This window comes from Egretta garzetta, unplaced genomic scaffold (genome assembly GCF_000687185.1).
Source record: "Egretta garzetta isolate BGI_Z169 unplaced genomic scaffold, ASM68718v1 scaffold228, whole genome shotgun sequence".
Classification (NCBI taxonomy): Eukaryota; Metazoa; Chordata; class Aves; order Pelecaniformes; family Ardeidae; genus Egretta; species Egretta garzetta.
In genome coordinates, this window is record NW_009260758.1 from 4,450,898 (window position 1) to 4,469,899 (window position 19,002).

The following is a 19,002-nucleotide window of genomic DNA, read 5'->3' on the forward strand; positions in this document are numbered from 1 at the left end:
ATTCCTCAGAATCCTTGTATTATATTACACATCAGTGACAGGACTCCTGAGTAGACCAACGTACTTCGTTCAATTTGAAAAAACTTACAATGTTTCCCGTTAAGGTGATCAAGGGCTCAAGAATTTAAACACAAAGCATAGCTGCCTGCTTAAGCACAAAGCATACGGCTCAAATAGTTCCTCTGTACGAAGCCAACACAAGCAACAGAAACGATACTTCTGATACTTGCTCCTCCTGTCAAGTCTTGCTGGGAATCACTCAGACTTAATTTACTAATAACTTGCTAATGATGGCCAGAACTTGGAACAGTGCTACGCAGCAACAGAGCAATGCACCTCACTCCCAGGGGGTATGCATGGACCAAATCCCTTTCGTAGAGGCACACAGGAGAGTTCACTCTTGGGCAGGCACAGGGCAGGGAAGCCCATTGGCTTGGCCAACGCACTTTGCACAGCGTAAGCCAGAAACTAAATGGCTAATGATTAAAATAACAGGGTCTTATCCCAGAATAAAAATCAGTAATTAGCTGTGGCTTCACTACCAATCATCCTCTAGGAAAACATCAAGTTCATAGAATCATTTACGTTGGAAAAGACCTTTAAGATCATTGAGTACAACTGTAGTTGGAAGTTGATTAATTGCTGCAGGATCAAGCTTTGACCCACCAGTACTTCTGGAAGAAGGTAACAAGGCTAAGTTAGTCAGTCTGTCTTATTTATATACTTATGAATTTGTCCATGCATGGGTTTGATTTGCTTGAATGGGTAACTGCAAAGAAGCAAGCACAAACCCAGCATATCTTGTGTTAAGAGTATTTCTTCAAGGTGGAACACTGCTTATTTGGTTTTGCCATCTCAGTTACTACTTAAAATCAGAATGTGTTACTTGTCACACCTCCAAGTGCTACTGCTTTCAAACTTCTCTTACCATCCAGGGAGAAATACGAAAAAAAAAAAAAATCACATATTTCGGTTTCTTTCTATCAGAGAATAGTTTTGTATGAACAACCTTGAGGTGCTGCACTATAAAAAAAAAAACCAAAGAAACAAAAAATCCCCCAAAATCCCCATAAAATATCAAAGTTTTAAAACTATGAAGCACTTAATAGTTGTTTTACTCGCTTGTCTTTCCTGTAACTATTGAACAATTTAACATGCAATTTCATCGCCAAAACTTTTGCAGATATCCAGACTACTACTGGTTTACTCATGTTCCCACAACATTTGCAAGAAATGAAGAAAAGGCAACCAGGCCAAGTAGAAAAACCATCAGGAACAAAATATTAAATGAATTTGAGGAGAACAAAGCCAGTTCTGAAATAGCCACACCTGAAACCCAGGTGTCGGAGCAGGACTTGTCCACCCTGAGGACAGCGATCCTGCCAGCCCCACCTGCACAGATCTCCACACCCCCCACGTCCAGCCACCTCCTGGCCTCAGGGCTTCCCCTGCAGCCTCTTGATCTTCCCCACTTTTCATCTCCCCTTTTTTTCATGGCAGATATCACACCCCCATCTCTCTCACCCCCTCCGGCAGAGGTCACCACCACTCCAGAGCCCCTGGCTGTCCCCACGAGGGACTCACCACGGGTCATGTCCAGTGCCGGCACCACGCTCAGCCTCTGCCACACTCAGGCCTAGCTGCTCAGATGGGAACCCTTTGTGCAGCCAAAACAGCTTCCCCTGCTTTCCTCCTCCTGTTTGAGCTTAGGGGACACAACAGCCGTTTCCTAGCAAAAAGCTAATTGCTAAGAACCAGGACATGGAGTTAAACAATGGAGACCTCATGCCTGTGCATGCAAAGCTGAAGATGCCCCAAATCCTCCACTGGTGCAACACAAGTGACAAAAGGCCATCATGATGCCAGCAGCGCTGGGCTGCCCCGCTCCTCTGACCCCCACAAGCTGGGAAGGAGCATATTCCCATTCCCCAAACCACACAGGAGATGATTCTTCTCACCAAAAACATGACTGAACCTTCCTGTGAAAGTAAAGCCAAACCACTGCCATTTAAGCAGAGATAGGCTTGGGCATACCAGAGATTTACAGAAGACAGTTAACCAAGGGGGAAGAAGACTTTCCCCCCACCCCCACTTTTTTTTTTTTTTTTTAAATTAAAAAGACCATTTGTTTCAAGTAAACTGCCTTAGGACTTACAGTTTATAATTACAAATAAAATACTTTTTGGGCCGTTTTCTCAGTTCAATAGAACTTTTTGTTGCCGAGACAGCTAAATGTCATGGGATTTTTAAGAAAGGTTAAAATTCTGTGCCATTTAACAATTAATGGTACCCAAAGAAAAACAATACAAAACCACATCCACTGAAGTGTTCTGCAAAGGCTACAGGCGTCAGCTGCATCCACTGCACCAGAAAGCCGGTTCAACACTCTAGTCCAGGGTTTCAAAGCTGCTTTTTAAAGCTGCTTCAACCCATTGCATTCAAGGATAAAAAAAAAAAAAACCAAAAACAAACAAACACCCCCCCCCCAAAAACAACAACAAAAAAAACAACCAAAAAACCAAACAGTGGCGGCAGCAGCAAATTGTTTTCTAGGACTCTGAATAAAACCAGAAAGCTGTATAAACAAGTGCCTATCCTTTTGGGCTAGGGGAAGAAAAAAAAAAATGAGGAGAATGGAATATGAGAAAGGTAATAAATTAGTGCTTCTTGCATAAAACCCCCCCCCCAAAAACAACAACAAAAAAAACAACCAAAAAACCAAACAGTGGCGGCAGCAGCAAATTGTTTTCTAGGACTCTGAATAAAACCAGAAAGCTGTATAAACAAGTGCCTATCCTTTTGGGCTAGGGGAAGAAAAAAAAAAATGAGGAGAATGGAATATGAGAAAGGTAATAAATTAGTGCTTCTTGCATTAAGAGTGATTTATTCTCCTGAAGTTTTCTAATCCAGGTTCAAGATTCTGCAAGTCATTCACCACAGCTTGATCCACTAAGCCTGAAAATCTAAAACACTATACAAAACTTCAATTATCTCCTTAAAATATTGATCCTGGGTTTCACTGCAATGCCAGGAAGAACCCTTCTACCACCCAACTCGAAGCAATCCAAATAACCAGCCAGACGGTAGTTTAATTCATTCTCAAAGACATTTTCCCACATGCAACATTCAAATATTAAGCACCACATTTTTCCCCCTAAGGACGTCAGTGGCCTGAAGTAGCTTCACGTGAGAAGTTCAGTCCTCTTGTTTTCTGAAGCCTTTCTAGTCCTCCATGATGGAACAGCTATCTCATTTGAAATGCAATCAAAATTAAGTTTATGGGGTTGTGATGTATCATTCCCCACAGGGCCACTGTGAGTTTAGTTATAGATAAACTTATTCAGTAACTTCTCAGAAGGACGCTGACCAGGAAAAAGAGCAGGAAAAAAGTGAAGAATTACTTGTATTGACCTAGGAATGACAGGCAGGATGAGTTGATTCCAGCATTTCACCTTAGGACATAGCCAATGCAAGGAAACAACATGAGTTAGCACAATAAAACTCCCTGGTTACTTAACTCATCCAAAAAACCCTCTGAACTTGAAAACAAGGCAGGTATGAGAAAGTTATTTAAGATCTGGCATCATGACTGCAGTCTAAGTGGATCCAACAGTTATCTTCAATCACAAATAGTTATGAAAAAGAAAAGGCACATTGTGCAGAGCGAACATCATTTATACAACTAGGGTTGTTTTGCCCATCACCAAAAATTCCTCTGCGTAACGTGACTTTTTATCCAAGGGAAAGTCATGAAGCAGACAAAAAGAACAAAGTTTTTGTGGATTAGTATTTAAAAACCATGCTTTAGCTATAGAAGCACATGACAACAGTATCTAAGGAAATTAAAGAGAGGTTAGCCAAATTTGCTCAAGGCGAAAGGAATTGATGTAATTTGCAGGTTAGTGGCGTGCTAGCTGCCATTCCATAAGTGTGGCTTTCAGACAGGGTTCAGTCCTTTGAACTCCTGCATTTTTTTTTATTAGGAAACCAGCATTCCAGCTGTTTACTTCCTAACACACATGCCATAAATTTTTATTTTATACAGTTACTGAGAGGATATCAAAAAGCACTGCAACATTTTAGGACAGACAAGTAATTGACTCCATAAAATGTCAGACACAAATCTTCTGCTATGATTTCACCTACCCCAGGTGCTTCAGAGCATAAATATTTTATGACTAACAGGCAACAACACCAGCCACACAACTGCATCCGACAGGCAAGTCTGAATTACGGTACTGCCACCGTAAAGAGCTTAATTCAAGCACCTCATATTTACGTCCACTTCTGCCGTCCTCCACTCTCAGAAGGAAGCTGGGCAGCACTTTCATCGGCGCTAGAGGGTTTGAGATTGCTCACAGTAGGGCACGACTGACTCCTCCTTACAGGAACTGTCAAAGATAGACATAAAGTTGCTTCCGAAAGCTCTCTCGCAAGACCTGGTGTAGAGACGTGAACTCAAGAGGGAGCAGAGTCATAGGACTACAGACATTTCAGCTGCCTGAGAGCCCAAAGCCAGTACAGACGGTCTGAAGCCATCTCTGCTCCCAGCAAAGCCTTCCATAGCCCAAGCACAATCATCCACCCTCCCTACAGCCCAAGCAACACCAACACAAGATTTACCAGACCGCTCTAACACAGTTCGCTATCAACTTGAAAAAGTCACTTTAGAGAGGTAAAAGTATTTGTCCAACCTTATCTTCCTCCTAAGGTTGCCAAGCACGGTGTTAGCCAGTGCCAGCTTTGACTTGCAGTCAGATATTTAGAGCTTGAGCAAGACTATCAGTTACATTTCACAGGGGTTACTAATCCAGCCACCATTCCAGCCCTCAGTAACCCCTGCTAGACCTGCACAACAGAGTATCTTGCTTCCAGGTCTCTGGTTTGCTGCAAGCCCGCTGGAAAAACTGGTGTCTTTAATGACTTCACTCTACTGCACTTCCCATGGCAGCGAAGAGGTGCAGGACACCAAGCCTTCTCCCCAGCAGGGCCTTGGCAGCTCAGATTCACTTAAAGCAAAGCAACTTTCACATGTGCAAATGATTTGAGAGATACTGGATATATTTGTATAGCCCACACCTGAGAGAGTATGGACTTTGCTATACAAGAGGAGGAACATGAGCTTCATCAACTCCTGCAATGCCCCAAGGAGGTAGTTTCCACAGGTTGGAAGCACCATCCTTCTCCATGCCTGGTTTTGCTCAGGTTCCTCATCATTGCTCATTTATCAAACGTGAAGAACGCAAAAAGGAGTGGGTAAAAATAATGGCGTATTTTGTAGAAAATTAACAAAGGAGGAAACAGAAATCAGTTATATACAAGGTGTTGAGTAAAAAGTAACCAGAGCTAAGCTTAAAACAGAAGGAGAGACAGCACATGCTGACGTTAAATAAACATCCTTATTAACAACTTCCTAGAGACATGGATTGGCCCCCAAACAGAACAGGTTGTTTGCTTGTCCAGACTTCAATAAATAAAATTTGAGAAGCTTCAAGTCTTCATGCCAAAAAGCAGATTTTAATAAAGTAAATCTACTTTGCCCCTGCAGGGACTTGTCTTAATGTATGTCATGCAACACTGACCTCTCATGGGTGAAATTTAAGCTAAAATAGGCTATTTTGCCCAAACTGTAAATAAAACTTATAGAAAGGGAAAAAAACCCAACCCGTTACTTCCATAAATTTTGAAAACCCATACCCTCAACACTGGTCTCATTTAACACCATGAGGTTTGTGAAAGGTTGCTCGATTTTATAGTATATGAGATGCAGTTTTGAGCCAAGTTAACTTCAAGTGCTAAGGAATGTAATCTTTGGCACTTTGAGGCTAAGCAAGAAGTCAGTTTGATTTAAAAGTCTTTCAAATCCACAATGCTAGCTTGTGAGATAGAATTGGAGTTCAGAATATTGCCTGTGGGCTACTGAAGTACTTATTTACAAAATTTCAACATCCAGCATGGAAACACAAGATAGGGAGTGAGATGTAAAGATGGCACTAGATCAAAATATATCAAACACCCAAAAGCCACAAACAGAAGCAGTTGCATCCTTCTCTCCCTTTTTTTTTTGTTCTTTGTTTTTTGGTTTTTTTACAATAAAAGCTATTTGTAAACTCAAATGCACGTCTTGGATTACTATATTCAAGGGGGGAGGAAAAAAAAAACCCCACAACAAACCTACTTCAGAGGCACATCAGAAGGACATCTACACTTGTTGCATACTTCATCTAAAAATGACCTAGGTGAAAGACTGCTACGCTCACTGTTCACATAATTACATGGGCACCGTGAGGTTGGCAGCGTGCTCAAGGTCACTTACAAAGCACATATCAAGAACGTGCCACTAATCACGACCCAAATGTGAGAACAGAAAACAAATACACCAAACCCAACCGGTGCCACAAAAGCACATGCCGGAACAGCTTGGCCTGTGCATCTACAAAAACGCCTTCCTACCGAAACTTGTAAAGAAGAGTCCAAAAATAAGAGTGAAAATAATTTCGAAAGGACCATTTATTTTAACAAACCACTTGGCACCATGCTGGCTACAGCACAAAGGACACTTGTTCTGGAACATGCCTGTTTTGAGGCTCTCCGCTTTATGACAAATAGTGCCATGAGAAAAAGTTAGCAAGAGAATGAAGATTTTGTTAATCCAAGCCAGTTTCACGCTGTTAACATGCCCTGGGTTTCTACATGTCACAGTTGTTAAAGAATTAGAAAGACTTAGCTGGGCTCTGCACCACTTTGCCTACATCCAATGATGCCTCATGTCAGCCCCCATATGGAAGGCTTGAATAAGCATAAGAATAAAGCAGTCTAGATACATCCATTCTGTTCACACTACTAATATGATCATTAGACACAGCCTAAAATAATAATAAATTGCCAACTTCATTTAAGTGAAGGAAATGCAAGCTGGCTTACCACCGAACTGCTTGATTTTTATCCTTCTGCTCAACGAGCTGTGATGTTATTTATGACTGCATTAAAACCTACTGAGTTGTAATAAAACAGTTTCAGTACCTCAGAGTGCTTGATCATCATGTTCTCTAATGTAAGATAATCCAAGTCACCTTCATGCAAACTCAACTGGCTACAATCTGAAGCATTCTGCTAAATACCAGAATTGGGATTTTGTTGGGGACTTTGGCAAGCCGCAAAGGTGGGCACAGTCCTTGTACAGGGCGGCAAGCCACCGGTCTAGAGGAGAATTAACCCAGGGGGGCAAATTGATGCCATGAAGCATCGAAACCAAAAGCCAACGGTGTCAGGGTTACTTTTGAACAGTGGTGGCTCTTCCCAGGGAGTCGAGTCCTAATGTCCGACACTTCCATTAAGCAACATCACATCCTTTACTTCCTGACATCTCATTCACAAAGTAGGTGCTACAGCAGACATCACAGTAGCCACAAAAGATTAAAGGTAACAGCAGCAAGAAATTAAGTATGTTTATTCCACTCTAATTTTAAACTCAGAAACCACAACGAACTTAAGTGTTTTAGTTATTTCTTAGCTAAAGGAATGCTGCCATAATACTTCTGCAGCACAAAGACGTATTTAAGGCAAAGAGCCATTAGGTTGCATGACCTCACCCTCTACACCCCATGATCTTATTCCCACAACAGTCAGACAGTAGCTGTCGTCTGGCGCTCAGAAAAAACAAGACTAGCATCAGCTCATTTATTAAACAAGGATGCCAACATTTCAGCCCTTTTAAGATCTCGGGCCTTACATACATAGAGACATAGCATCACGATCTATTTTATGCTTACAAAAACAACATCCAGCCACTCGGCCATTTTTGTAACCTTCCCCACACCTGCCCCTCCATGTCTTCCAGAGATGAGCTGTTGAAAACCCTTCTCCTCATGTTATTTCACATATGGTAGGCAAATAATTAGTTACACTGTGAAACGAGAAGCTCCTTGTCCATAGGAACGGCCCTTGATCAGGCCAGAGGATGGGGCATTTGCAGGACCATCACCTGAACCAGTGAAATCTTCTGGCAAAACACGAGTTAGCTGTCAGCAGCCCCGTTTATATTGCAGTTGTAACAAAAAACTGCAGTCAGGATCATTACATCAACAGATATTGCACAAGCGTGTTCCTTACCATGAAAAGATGGTGAAGAATAGGTTACATATGAAAAAAGGGAGTCTAAACTTCTGCTGTGGTGCTCTTCCAGCATATAAACATACCCTGGTACAGCAGCATTTTCATCACGCGAGCACATACAAGACCTCCAGCCTGCAAGGGACCACAAGCTCTTGATTCTCTACTGCGTGGAGTCCTACCAAGGTTAGAGTTAGGGCTCTTTCTGCAGGATTGGAATCATATTTTATTACGTGACACCAGCCAAATTCCACCTTCCCAAACAGCTTAGAGAAAACTCTTTGCAATGGTTTCATCTGAACTTCAAAAAAGCACAAGCCGACAACTCATTGGGAGAGGCACATTCACAAAACACAAAGAAGAGCGTGTGTTATCATTCCAGTTCTCCAAAGGTTAGTTGTGAATAAGAATCACCAAGAAATTCAGAAGTAATAGTTTTGTCAGAAGATCAAAGTGTCTTTTGAGAAAGAAATCCAGGGCCTCCAGGCTTGGTCTCAGAAGAATCCTGTTTTAAACCACACTTGACCCACACTGATGTAATCCTTCAAATGCTATGTTCACTAGGGGAAATAGGCATAGTATCTTCTGCTAAAGCCGTATTTATGTAAAAAAAATCATGTATCTAACACTGCAAATATACAAAGAGCATGACATGTATGTTACAACATATCTCTCAACACTGGTTAATTACATAGACAAAGCTTTAGCTACCCAAGAAATGGTATGGGAACATAACCCAATTCAAGGCAACCAGATGCTAGAGTTAGATGGATGTAATTAGAGATTAGATGCAAATTAACTAGATCCTAACTCAGTCTTCCGCACCTTCCTCACCCCTTGTTAAACCTCAAGTATAAACCCTTTTTAGCATATCACTACTTTATGGGGTGGAATAAATATTTTTAGAGATCTTAGTGCTTCAAAAATGCAAATATGCTCACACTGAATGCAGCTTATTTTAAATGAAATAAAGTTTGAACAGAGGAAAAGGGAAAGTTTCGTTTGGTTTTTGGGGTTTTTTGGGTTTTTTGTTTTTTTGGTTTTTGTTTTGGTCTTTTTGGGGGGGTTTTTTTGTGGTTTTTTGTTGGGTTTTTTTTTGTTTTGTTTTTTGGGTTGTTTTTTTTTTTTTTTTTTTTTTTTTTTAAACATCTGCTAGGAGCCAGAGGAGATGCCATCGTACACCCACGACAGCAAACAGTTGGGTTTGACGTGGCAGATGCAGTTGCAGCTGGTCCCAAGGACACCACCATTCGCCGTGCACCCTCGAGCAGCACAGCGCAAGATGTGGGGCCCCGTGGGGGAACGGATCAGACACTATATGCATTTCAAGCCACTGATGTCAGATCTGCTCTAGTCTGCTCTCACAGACTGAACTCCCAGTAGTGGCTGGAGAACACGACGTCTTCTCATTTAATTTCCTCTGACAAGAATCTAATTAGTACTCATCAACAGCACTGGGCAAAAATAAGCTAACATGTAATAAGTGGGGGCAACTGGGAATTTACTTCAAAATTGTGCTGCTGCTCCTCACTACAGGCAGGGCTGGCCTGAGAAGGTGTCGGTGCCGATATCCAGCTGCTTGTTCTTGTCCCCCCCCATCAGCGCACCGCTCCTACCCCTCAGCTGTGCAGGTTCAGCTGTAGGCAGGGCGACACTGACCCAGGCAATCGAAACCACCAAGCTGATATAAAAAAAAGGCACCTTTCCAAAACCAGGCTTTTTTTAAAAAAAAATCTCAAACTGCCTCCACAGTCCCACGTAAATTTTTAATGTGGCCCCACAAACTCACGTACTGGTGCAACCCCCAAGACTGCAAGGGGCATCATGAGCCACCTTTGCTGCCACAGTCAATCCATCACGGAACCATACACAAAAAATGAAAATGGGTACAAATAAGGAACTGATTGAGCAACAGCAGACATTGCTTCTGCCTTACCCCATCTGGTGGCCTGTTGCTTATATACAGCTGGCAGCAATAGCTATTTCAGCACGTTATCTGGAATTGCAGCTACTAGAGAAGAAAACGCAAAGCTGGATTAAGTGCGTTCCTCTAAGAGTTATCTGTCATTATTCCCTGGGTCCCAGCAGTCAGCACATTCCTCACTCCCCATCCAAAGCAGAGCGTCTAGACACTGCGTGCTCAGATCACACGGAGCCATCAAGACCTGACTCAGTCCTCGCAGCCTTTAACCAAAGCAGATAAATGGAGTTAATAAATTTTCTTGGGGAAGGCGCAAGTTCAGAGGGAAGGGTTTTCTAAGGATAAGTCCTGGGAACAGGCAGCAGCCCCGGCTGGATGCTTTTCCCTCGTTACTTAAATACCGCAGAGGAAGGCAGAAGGCAATTCGGAACAATGACCAGCGTAGGAAGCGGCGTTTCGTACAGAGCCACCACTTACTGAATAAGCAGCACTGTAGAACAGAAGGCACCACTTTTCTTCCCTCAAAAAGCCAATGTACATTAGAAAAGGATAAACTCTTTTGAAAAGCCACAGTAGCATGATTAAATACTGTTTTTCCTTTTAGACAGCAAACCATACAGGGCTGAACCCCTAAGGAATATATGAACTTTCATGTGAATGGAGCCCATTAACTACCATGCAATGAATGGTGCCTGTGGTCCAGAATTCATCTCTTTTCAGAAAGTGAAGAGGATAGGAGGCTTACGATTACTGCACACAACACACAAGTGCTGACTCATTCAAGGTCATCTTACTACTTCCCTGAACAAATTATTTCTTTGAGACCCAGGCTGTCGTGGTATTTCAGAAGAGTATAGTTTTGGTGGGAGTCAGGAAGCAGAATTTTAAAACAGTCAAGTATATAGCATAGTAAATTAGTATTAGACTGCTCAAAGGAAGAATTTTCAATTATTAAGTTATGATCATACAGATGATTGCCTTTTTTTTTTTTTTAACCATAAGTCTCACTTCTCAGAATTTTATTTAACAAGACAAGAATTAACTCTAAAGCACCGTTTAACAAGGCAGGAATTAACTTGAAAGCGGTTCCTGAAACGCTAGCAGAGCGCCACGTTGCTGCAGCAGAGCAGCCCTACTTCGCATGAGGCTGGAGCAGCACCAAGAGCAGCTCTGCCCCCCCAGCAAAAACAAGCCGTCTCACCAAAAGCCGTTCTATCAGTCAGCTGCTGTCGGGACAGCGATGCTGGTTAAGGGCAACAGCTCTCTGCACCACTGGGCTGGGTCGGCTGGAATAAGTGTCCCCTTAGAGTGTCACCCCCTCCAGCCAGGGCTCCCCAAACCCAGAAGAAACAAAACATCCACACGCCTAAAGAAAACCCACAAGCAGAGAAGTCACAGCCTTAGGCAGCTAGAAGTGGTCATCTTAAGGACAAGGTTTAGTGTGCTGCCTATAGGTCCTAGACCTTCATAAGGACCTGGGATAAGCAGATAGGCTGTTTTCTACACCTCAGTCTTGAAATGTGTTCCTTTCAAAGGAGGGAGTATTTTTTTTAATAAAAAGATAATTTCTCATAGTCGCTTGTTTGGATTTTCCTCGGAAAAGAATAGAGAGTTTTCATTCATAGCCAACCATCAAGTCCACAAACTGAATTTTGATGGTTTCAACCAGAAATTTCCTGATGATTTTTAGCAAGGCAGCCTCAAATACAAACTTTGATTCACCTCCCTTGACGTACAAACTTCCTCTCAAATTCATAAATTATTTTTGATTCCAGGTCAGAGTAACTTCTGGTTCAATATCACTACCATCATATGTTAACGTAACAGTTCACTGGCAAGGCTTTCTCAGTGTAACTAGGAAAGAAAAAGAAATGTCAGCGTTAGATAGGGAGGGAAAAACAGTCTGGAACTCACTCTTAGGATTTTCTGGAGCTTGCAGTGAACCTGTAGACCTTTTGAAGATGCTTAGGGGCCTGACCACTGCTCAGACTCCAAGCTCAGCTCCAGCGATGGCTCCCAACCCTGCCATACATTCAGCATCCGTAGTACTCATGGCCTGTGATGCTTTTTGGCAAGCGGATGTGCCACTCTCCATATTCAAAAGGAGAAGATGGGTAGACAGATAGATAAATAGATGGAATACATTGCTCCAAGACAGAAAAACAGCTCTTTGAAACAGCGGTTTCTTTAAACACACAAGACACATTCCTGCCGATGTCAACGTGTTCATTTGGAGACACGGCACAGATTCCAGCCAAATCGGTAACAAAAATGCTGTAGTCAGAAGCCAGGGCTTCAAGTAGGTGGGTTGCCTGCAAACAGCTAAAGGCTTCTGGGTTGTGTAAGCCACGTTAATTTAGAAGTGTAGTAATATTTACTACTTTTTTTCCCAGAAATACTTCTTCAAAATGGTTATTCTTTTACTAGCTCACACTGTCTACAAAAAATTCAGGATTTGTAGCACAAAGTAGGAAGGGGGTTATAATTTAATGCAATACAGTTGTGTCTTACATAGCTTTGAGGATAGGGAATGTTCAATGGAAAACACTCTCCAGTTTTATCACTTGAGCTTTTCTAGCACTCTGGTCTTACTTGCTGAACAGGTTTATTACTCCTACTGGACACCAGTAGCAAGTTTGTTTAAGAGAGGCAGCCTGCCTTTCACAGCCTTTCCAGCAGTAATTGGTTTTTGCATGTAGTAACGTATCACATACAGCATTTAACTGGTTAATGGCTTTAAGACACCTCTGGGACATCGGCAAAAATAAAATACAAGAATACAAGCAACCAACATGGCTAGAATAATGTGTCAGAACAGTTTTTAACACCTGAATATTAGCCTTCATCAGAGAAAGGAATAGTCTAGAAAGACGCCTTCCCCAGCAGCTGAGAGCTTTCCCGAGAAATGCACACGCTCTCGGAAACCATCGTGCCATCTGCTGAGAGACTATGAAAGTGCAGCGCAATGAATGACATACCTGAGCGAGTTCTCAGTGCTGCCGAGAATTTTCTGTACTGATTCCTGCAATATTGATGTTGAAATGCATCCTGCTCGTGATCAAGTTCAAAAAGACAAAACAAAACAAAAAAAATCTGCTTGAATAGTGTAAGTTACCCAAGAATTTTCAAAGAACTGGCTGGAACTTCAGCTACTGATATTCAGCAAGTCAAGGACACCAAGTCACAGAGGTCCATAACAAAGTATCATTCTAGTATGTTAAAAAAGGTAAGAATATGGTGTGGGAAACCCAAACTATTTATTTGGCGTGAAGGTTCAGACTTCGCAAAAACACTGATATTAAATAGAGTTGTGTTTGCTGGGGCTTTTTTTTTCCTCCTCTTTTTTTTTTTTTTTTTTTTTTTTTTTTTTTTTAAGATACTCAATTTTCTGCTCCACATCTTTACAAGCTGGAAAAAACCCCATATCTAGTTCTAAGTGAATTGAAACGATACAAGTTTATTAACAAGTCTCAAAATAACAAACTAGTGGGTAATTGGCATCCAGTGAAAGTGCTTCTACTGACAGCCTGCAGGGTTCAGCTGTTACCCCCAAACCCCAGCACTCTCTGAAAGTGTTCAGAGGCAGCAAGGTATTTTCCTAGTTGGTAACAAAAGAATTGATGAGAACTAAAGACTGGCAGAGTAATATTAACGACTGGCAGAGTAATATTTCCAAATGCCATCACTTTTTTTTTTTTTTAATTCACCTGTCTGCCAAACATCTAAAAGCAGACACACTTTTGCTGGGACACAGCAGCAAGTAATGAACACAAGCTCCCCCAGAATAAGCACCATCCCAGGGGGTGCAAAGGGGATGTATGGAAGATGAGTGAGGAGGATGTTTTTTCTTATTTGCACTGAAACACTATATCCAATTCTGCCCCAGGCAATAGTGGTGAGTTAGAAGATGTTCAGAAAAAGTCTTCTAAGGGATTCAAGATCTGGCAAGCCTACTGTAAGCGGAAGGCTAGCACAGCCTGCTTTTCCTCTAGCCCACAACAGTTTCAGAAGTGTTGCAATCAGAGTCTGACATAAATTATTAAAGGAAGACTTACAATAATAGTAATGTAATTCTTTAGGTCAGACAGACAGACCTAACCAGATCCACTGGCCAGCAACTGTTGATGAATCAAATTCAAACTGGATACTGCTGTACAGAGATATTGTCCCAGAAAAGTGCAAAGCCAGCAGCGTATTGATCCAGTTCTAGCCTGATCCTCTCATTTACTTTCTGAGTAATGCTATTTCTACCTACAAAGAAGAAGAAAGAACACTGCACGAATATTTTCCTGAGCCAATACAAACCAGATGAGTTCTGTCCTCAATTCAGGGACAATTTCTACTACAAGCACTGAAGAGATGGGGTACTAGAACAGATCATTTTGCTCAGAGAACAAGACATGAAGCTGGCACTCATTTCCAAGAGACAAAGGGTTAAAGCAGTTACCCGTTTCCTCAACTGGACGACTACTACTATTGTAAAGTCCGTATTCAGCTGAATTCCATCAGGCCATGCTTCCTTAACACAATCTGACACATACCTCTTCCAGATCTTGGATTTTTTTTTTTTTCCTCTTCTGCTTCTCAGTAGTAGACACTAGAAATAAATACACCCAAAAGGCCAAACCATAATCCAAATGCAAAGTAATATTTAATTATCAAGTCGGGGAGACAGATGACAGGGCCGAATGATTTCTTTTTCAAACCAAAACACACTTGCCAGGTTCTTTACAAACAACACAATACTGGGTTTTGTTTCAAGTTCATAACTTGGCTCTTACTGTAGTTGATAATGAACCAGCAGGCATTATTTTAAATCAACCAGTTTTATTAAATGAGCCAGAAAGGAAAGAGGCAGGGCTAATTACCAACATTCCTTGATGAATTACCTAGCGGTGTGTGGTAAATCTCCAGGCGTCTTTGTCTTTATCCCTAAATTTATCCCTTACTTATTTCTCAAGAGGTTAAAGGACATGGGGCTAATTAAGGAACCAATCCAATGACAGACAGAATCATTCAAGGTAAGACTGGTTTTTACTCTTTCAAGCTTTTGCATCTCTGCCTGGTACTTCTTAATCTAATTTTTTAGAAAAAAAATGTTACCTCTGGGGGAGGGGGAGGAAAAGCACTAATCTTGTCAGGGTCAGGCAGGTTGAAATTGCCATGCAGTGCTGGGCAAAATGCTACATATTTGTAATTTAGCCAATAAGAAATTCCTTAAGCCTCTCTTGAATGGCAGGAATGTCTCCAGCTTGTCACTTTGAATTCATTCACTGCCCAGGTTCAGCGTCTCGGAGAATAATGCTGCCAAACTAGCTGAAGGACTGAAATATTTGCGAGTATACATAACACTGAAAGATTGCTTTAAGCAGATCTGAATTTTCGCATTTAAAATTTAAGGTCTATCAGAGGTGTCAGCAGAGGCCTCCCTAGACCTCCACCCACCTCCCCTGCTCTCTCCAGCACCGCGTGTGGCTCCGGGCACTTTTTTCTGCCGAATTAAACTGTGGAAGCAACAAGCACAACCGCAACCACCAGTGCTGACCCTCTCCATACAGCCTTGGCTCAACCAGGGAAGTGGAATAAGGTAGTTTTTAAATTAACGTTGACCAAAAAAGGACCTAATTCCAGCTGTTAAAATCTGCTACCTGATGAGCTGCAGTCTCATCAATTCTTTTAATACCCACAACTACAGGCACCTACAAACCTTTGGGAAGATTAACTCATCTTCTGCAGCACTGAAACAGCCACTGACACGTGGTGAACCACCATTTTCCCAAGGTCTGGTAACTCAGCCATCAGATAATACAGCTAGACCATGACCAAAAAAAAAAAAGCTTTGAAGCTTTGAACAAACTTAGCAAGCTCTCCTTAACTTTGTGGATGTTATCATGCCAGCGGGAAGACAGCAAATCCTCAAGACCACCAACCAGGTTATATACCACCAAGAACCTTCTAAAAGGCGATCAGAGCTCGGACCTCCACACGCCTGTATTGTTTTTTGCAAATATATCCTTATTTCCTCCATGTCAAAAATGTTTTTACAGACTACCAGCTAACTACTGCGAACTTGCCAGACGGCAGCTCTGTGAGAAGGAGCAGTTTCTCAGCGACCTTCCCCACTCTGCTCAGCTCTCTGCACATCCTGCTCACAGCATCGTTTGCCCGGGAAATACCCTGGCCCCCTCCAGCAGCATAATTCAGCGGCAGCACAGATTGTCCCTCCGCTTTGGGAGCTGTATTTTATGTCACAGCGACGACAGCTGAAGAGCCGAGATGGAAAGATCCGACATCTTCAACAGCAACAGCATTTCTCTCAAGAGCTAGGCAAGACGAGTATTTGCATCCATAGGAAAAGGACATTTGGGACGAAGGGTGAAAGCAGTGTTTTGCACTAGCAGTCAAGCAGTCAGATACTTGTAGACGAAAGCACATTGCCCCCTTGAATTCCATGCATTTTTAATGTCTAATAACCTGGGTGTTAAGCAAGAGTTTACATTTTACCTCTATTACTGACCACAGACATCTAGCACCAGTGCTTGTTTTGGAACAACTTTCAACCCACTAAGCAAGCAAAAGATTTAAGGCCTGAGAGATACTTTTTACTTACATGAAAGCTTAGGAGACAAGGCAGGCTTTAGTGGTTCTGTTGTTAAATGCACGTTTTTCCTTATGAAGGATTTGCTGTAGGCTTAAGTTACGTACACCAGAGTCACTGAGCAAGTAACCTGAGTTTAAATGTTCTACCTGTAGTTCACCAAGGCTCGGTCTGGCAAATCACCTGCCCAAGTTCTCAATTGCAAATACACACCATGCTTACATAACGTACCCGCACACGCTACTATCTATCTACCATTGTCAGGTTAGATTAAATTAACTTTTAATCAGATAAGTGTGTCCACAAACACGCATTTGCTGTAGCAGATGCTACCGCACATTTTATCTTGACATCCCATTGTTCCTGTTCTTCAGAACCGTGAGTCGAGTCCCCTAGACAATGAAGCTTTATGATAATTATTCCACCAAGATTACTATTGCTAACTGCACAGCCTTCCCTGCTAGGCAGGACTGCGTTACCACCACAGCTCACTCTGTAATAAGCATGCTGGAAAAGGACGAGGAGGAGGTATTTTTTTTGATACACGTCCATAGTCATTAACATCACTCAGAAGGCATGCCTGGCATTTCAAAAATGAAGAAATACAGGGTATCTGATGCAAAGATCTTATCGTGGTGGCGCATTTAAAATCTGAATGAACAATGACATGAGGGGGAAGGCAAGAGGCCAGCCTGGTCGCCTGCACCCTTCCAAGCAGCGCAGCTGCAGCGCTGGTCTCCTGTCGCCTTGGAAAAGGTTGCTATAAGGGGAACGATGAGCAGGAACTACAGCAATGGGACAGCCTTAAGGAAGAGACAAATGGACCTGCTCTGGTGTGGGTAATGATCAGCCCACGATGCTGCCATGAGATGGGCGAAAGCTCTTGGAATAATAAAGCAAGAGTGGAAACCCAGTATCTGGTTCTAGGCTTTGCAAAGTAGAGGTTTCAGGTTGTTTAGGACCCCAGGTGAAAGAAGAAAGACCACGATGACAAGACATAGCCCTGAAGAGCTCTATTTCTAGCACCAGAACAGTTAACATCTACCATGAAGACCCCAACCTAGGGAGAGCGGCAGGGGGAATCCAAAGTGGGGACTTAAGCGGCAGAGAAATTTTTACATGTCCAGCATATTACAAACATTATTGTATGCAAACATGCTAGTAACACTCTGTTAACAACATATATTAAAAATGGTTTTGTAGCCTATAGTTCCATACATATGATTTTATACACATCACGTTTTGGGGTGAACTGCCCCGTTAGCAAAAGCAGGCGCGATGCGGGAGCACAGAGGGATCTCAAGCTGCAGATCACCAAACAGGACCCGCCTCGCCCAGATCCCCTGGAGCAAGGGAACTGTTTGCTCACTCTCCAGAAACAAGGATAAAGGGGATGTTAGCATCCTGAAAGGGACCTGTTATATCATCCGCTGGTCAGGAGACCTGTTTATATCTCCTTACCCGCAAAGCGTTTGTGCAGCGTCAGGAAGACATCTGCACCGCTGCAGGGACATGCCGGTCCAGGCAGGCACGCTCTGTGGGCTCCCACCCCAGCCCCCGAGGCTGAACATCGCAGCCACATCCGACGTGACTCTCCCATCTCAGCGCCTGTGCCAAAGAAATCCCCAACGGCAGGCAAAGAGGGAGGAAGAGAAACACATCAGAAGCCCAGCAGATTTCTTACTGTGCTATTCATTTGGTGTGACAACACTCGGGAGGAAGGGGAGGCAAACCAACCACTGCCTCGGGAGCATTAGCAGGCAGCAGTGGGGACAGACTGGGACAGGGACCACACCATTTCACCGCAACACATCCAGTTTAGGCTTCCATCAAGCCTTGTGCCATGGCCTGGTGCATCACGTTAAAAAAATGACAGCACAAGTGTCGCATCCACGTGCCAGCTGAGGAACGCCAACAAATAACATGGAGGGGCAGAGGAAAGAAGTGCTCATCCTCAGTTTTCCACCTTCCATCCGCTTACGGAGACACGCAGAGGGCTGGATGTCAGCTGCCCACTGGTAATGTTTTCAGTCCTGCAAGAACTGGTAATGTTTTCAAAGGAACTGATTTGCAATTCTGTAGGCCAAAGCTGGCCCTGAGCCTCCTTTTCCTGACTCCCAAGGATGCTCCCTCCAGTGCTTCTCCTCCCACGGAGGGCATACGCCTGCTCAGGCCAGTCGCAGTTTCTGCAATGCCAAGCTGTGTTTCGGGCAGGCAGGTCCAAAGTACTTAGGGGATTTGTGTTAGGCTTGTTCTAAACAGTAAACTTTATCCAGAAATCAGGCAAAACCAATACAAACCACACAACATAGCTACAACTTAACTTTTGTAATGTCTTCCAATGGGCCAACAGGTGAGTCCCCACTCTTTC

The 19,002-nt window shown here is 42.8% G+C and overlaps 1 protein-coding gene across 5 annotated transcripts in view; it reads right to left on the reverse strand.

Moving 5' to 3' along the window:
* Nucleotides 1-19,002, reverse strand: part of MITF (melanocyte inducing transcription factor) — a 103,984-nt gene that overhangs the window by 23,574 nt on the left and 61,408 nt on the right. The window contains exon 1 of one of the 5 annotated variants that reach the window (XM_035901382.1): nucleotides 4,269-4,359. The exons of the other annotated variants lie outside the window; for them this stretch is intronic. Coding sequence (XP_035757275.1) covers nucleotides 4,269-4,331 — 63 coding nt within the window. The 5' untranslated portion in view covers nucleotides 4,332-4,359. Of the gene's footprint in view, nucleotides 1-4,268; nucleotides 4,360-19,002 lie in introns of those variants that run through there. 5 annotated transcript variants of the gene reach the window in all.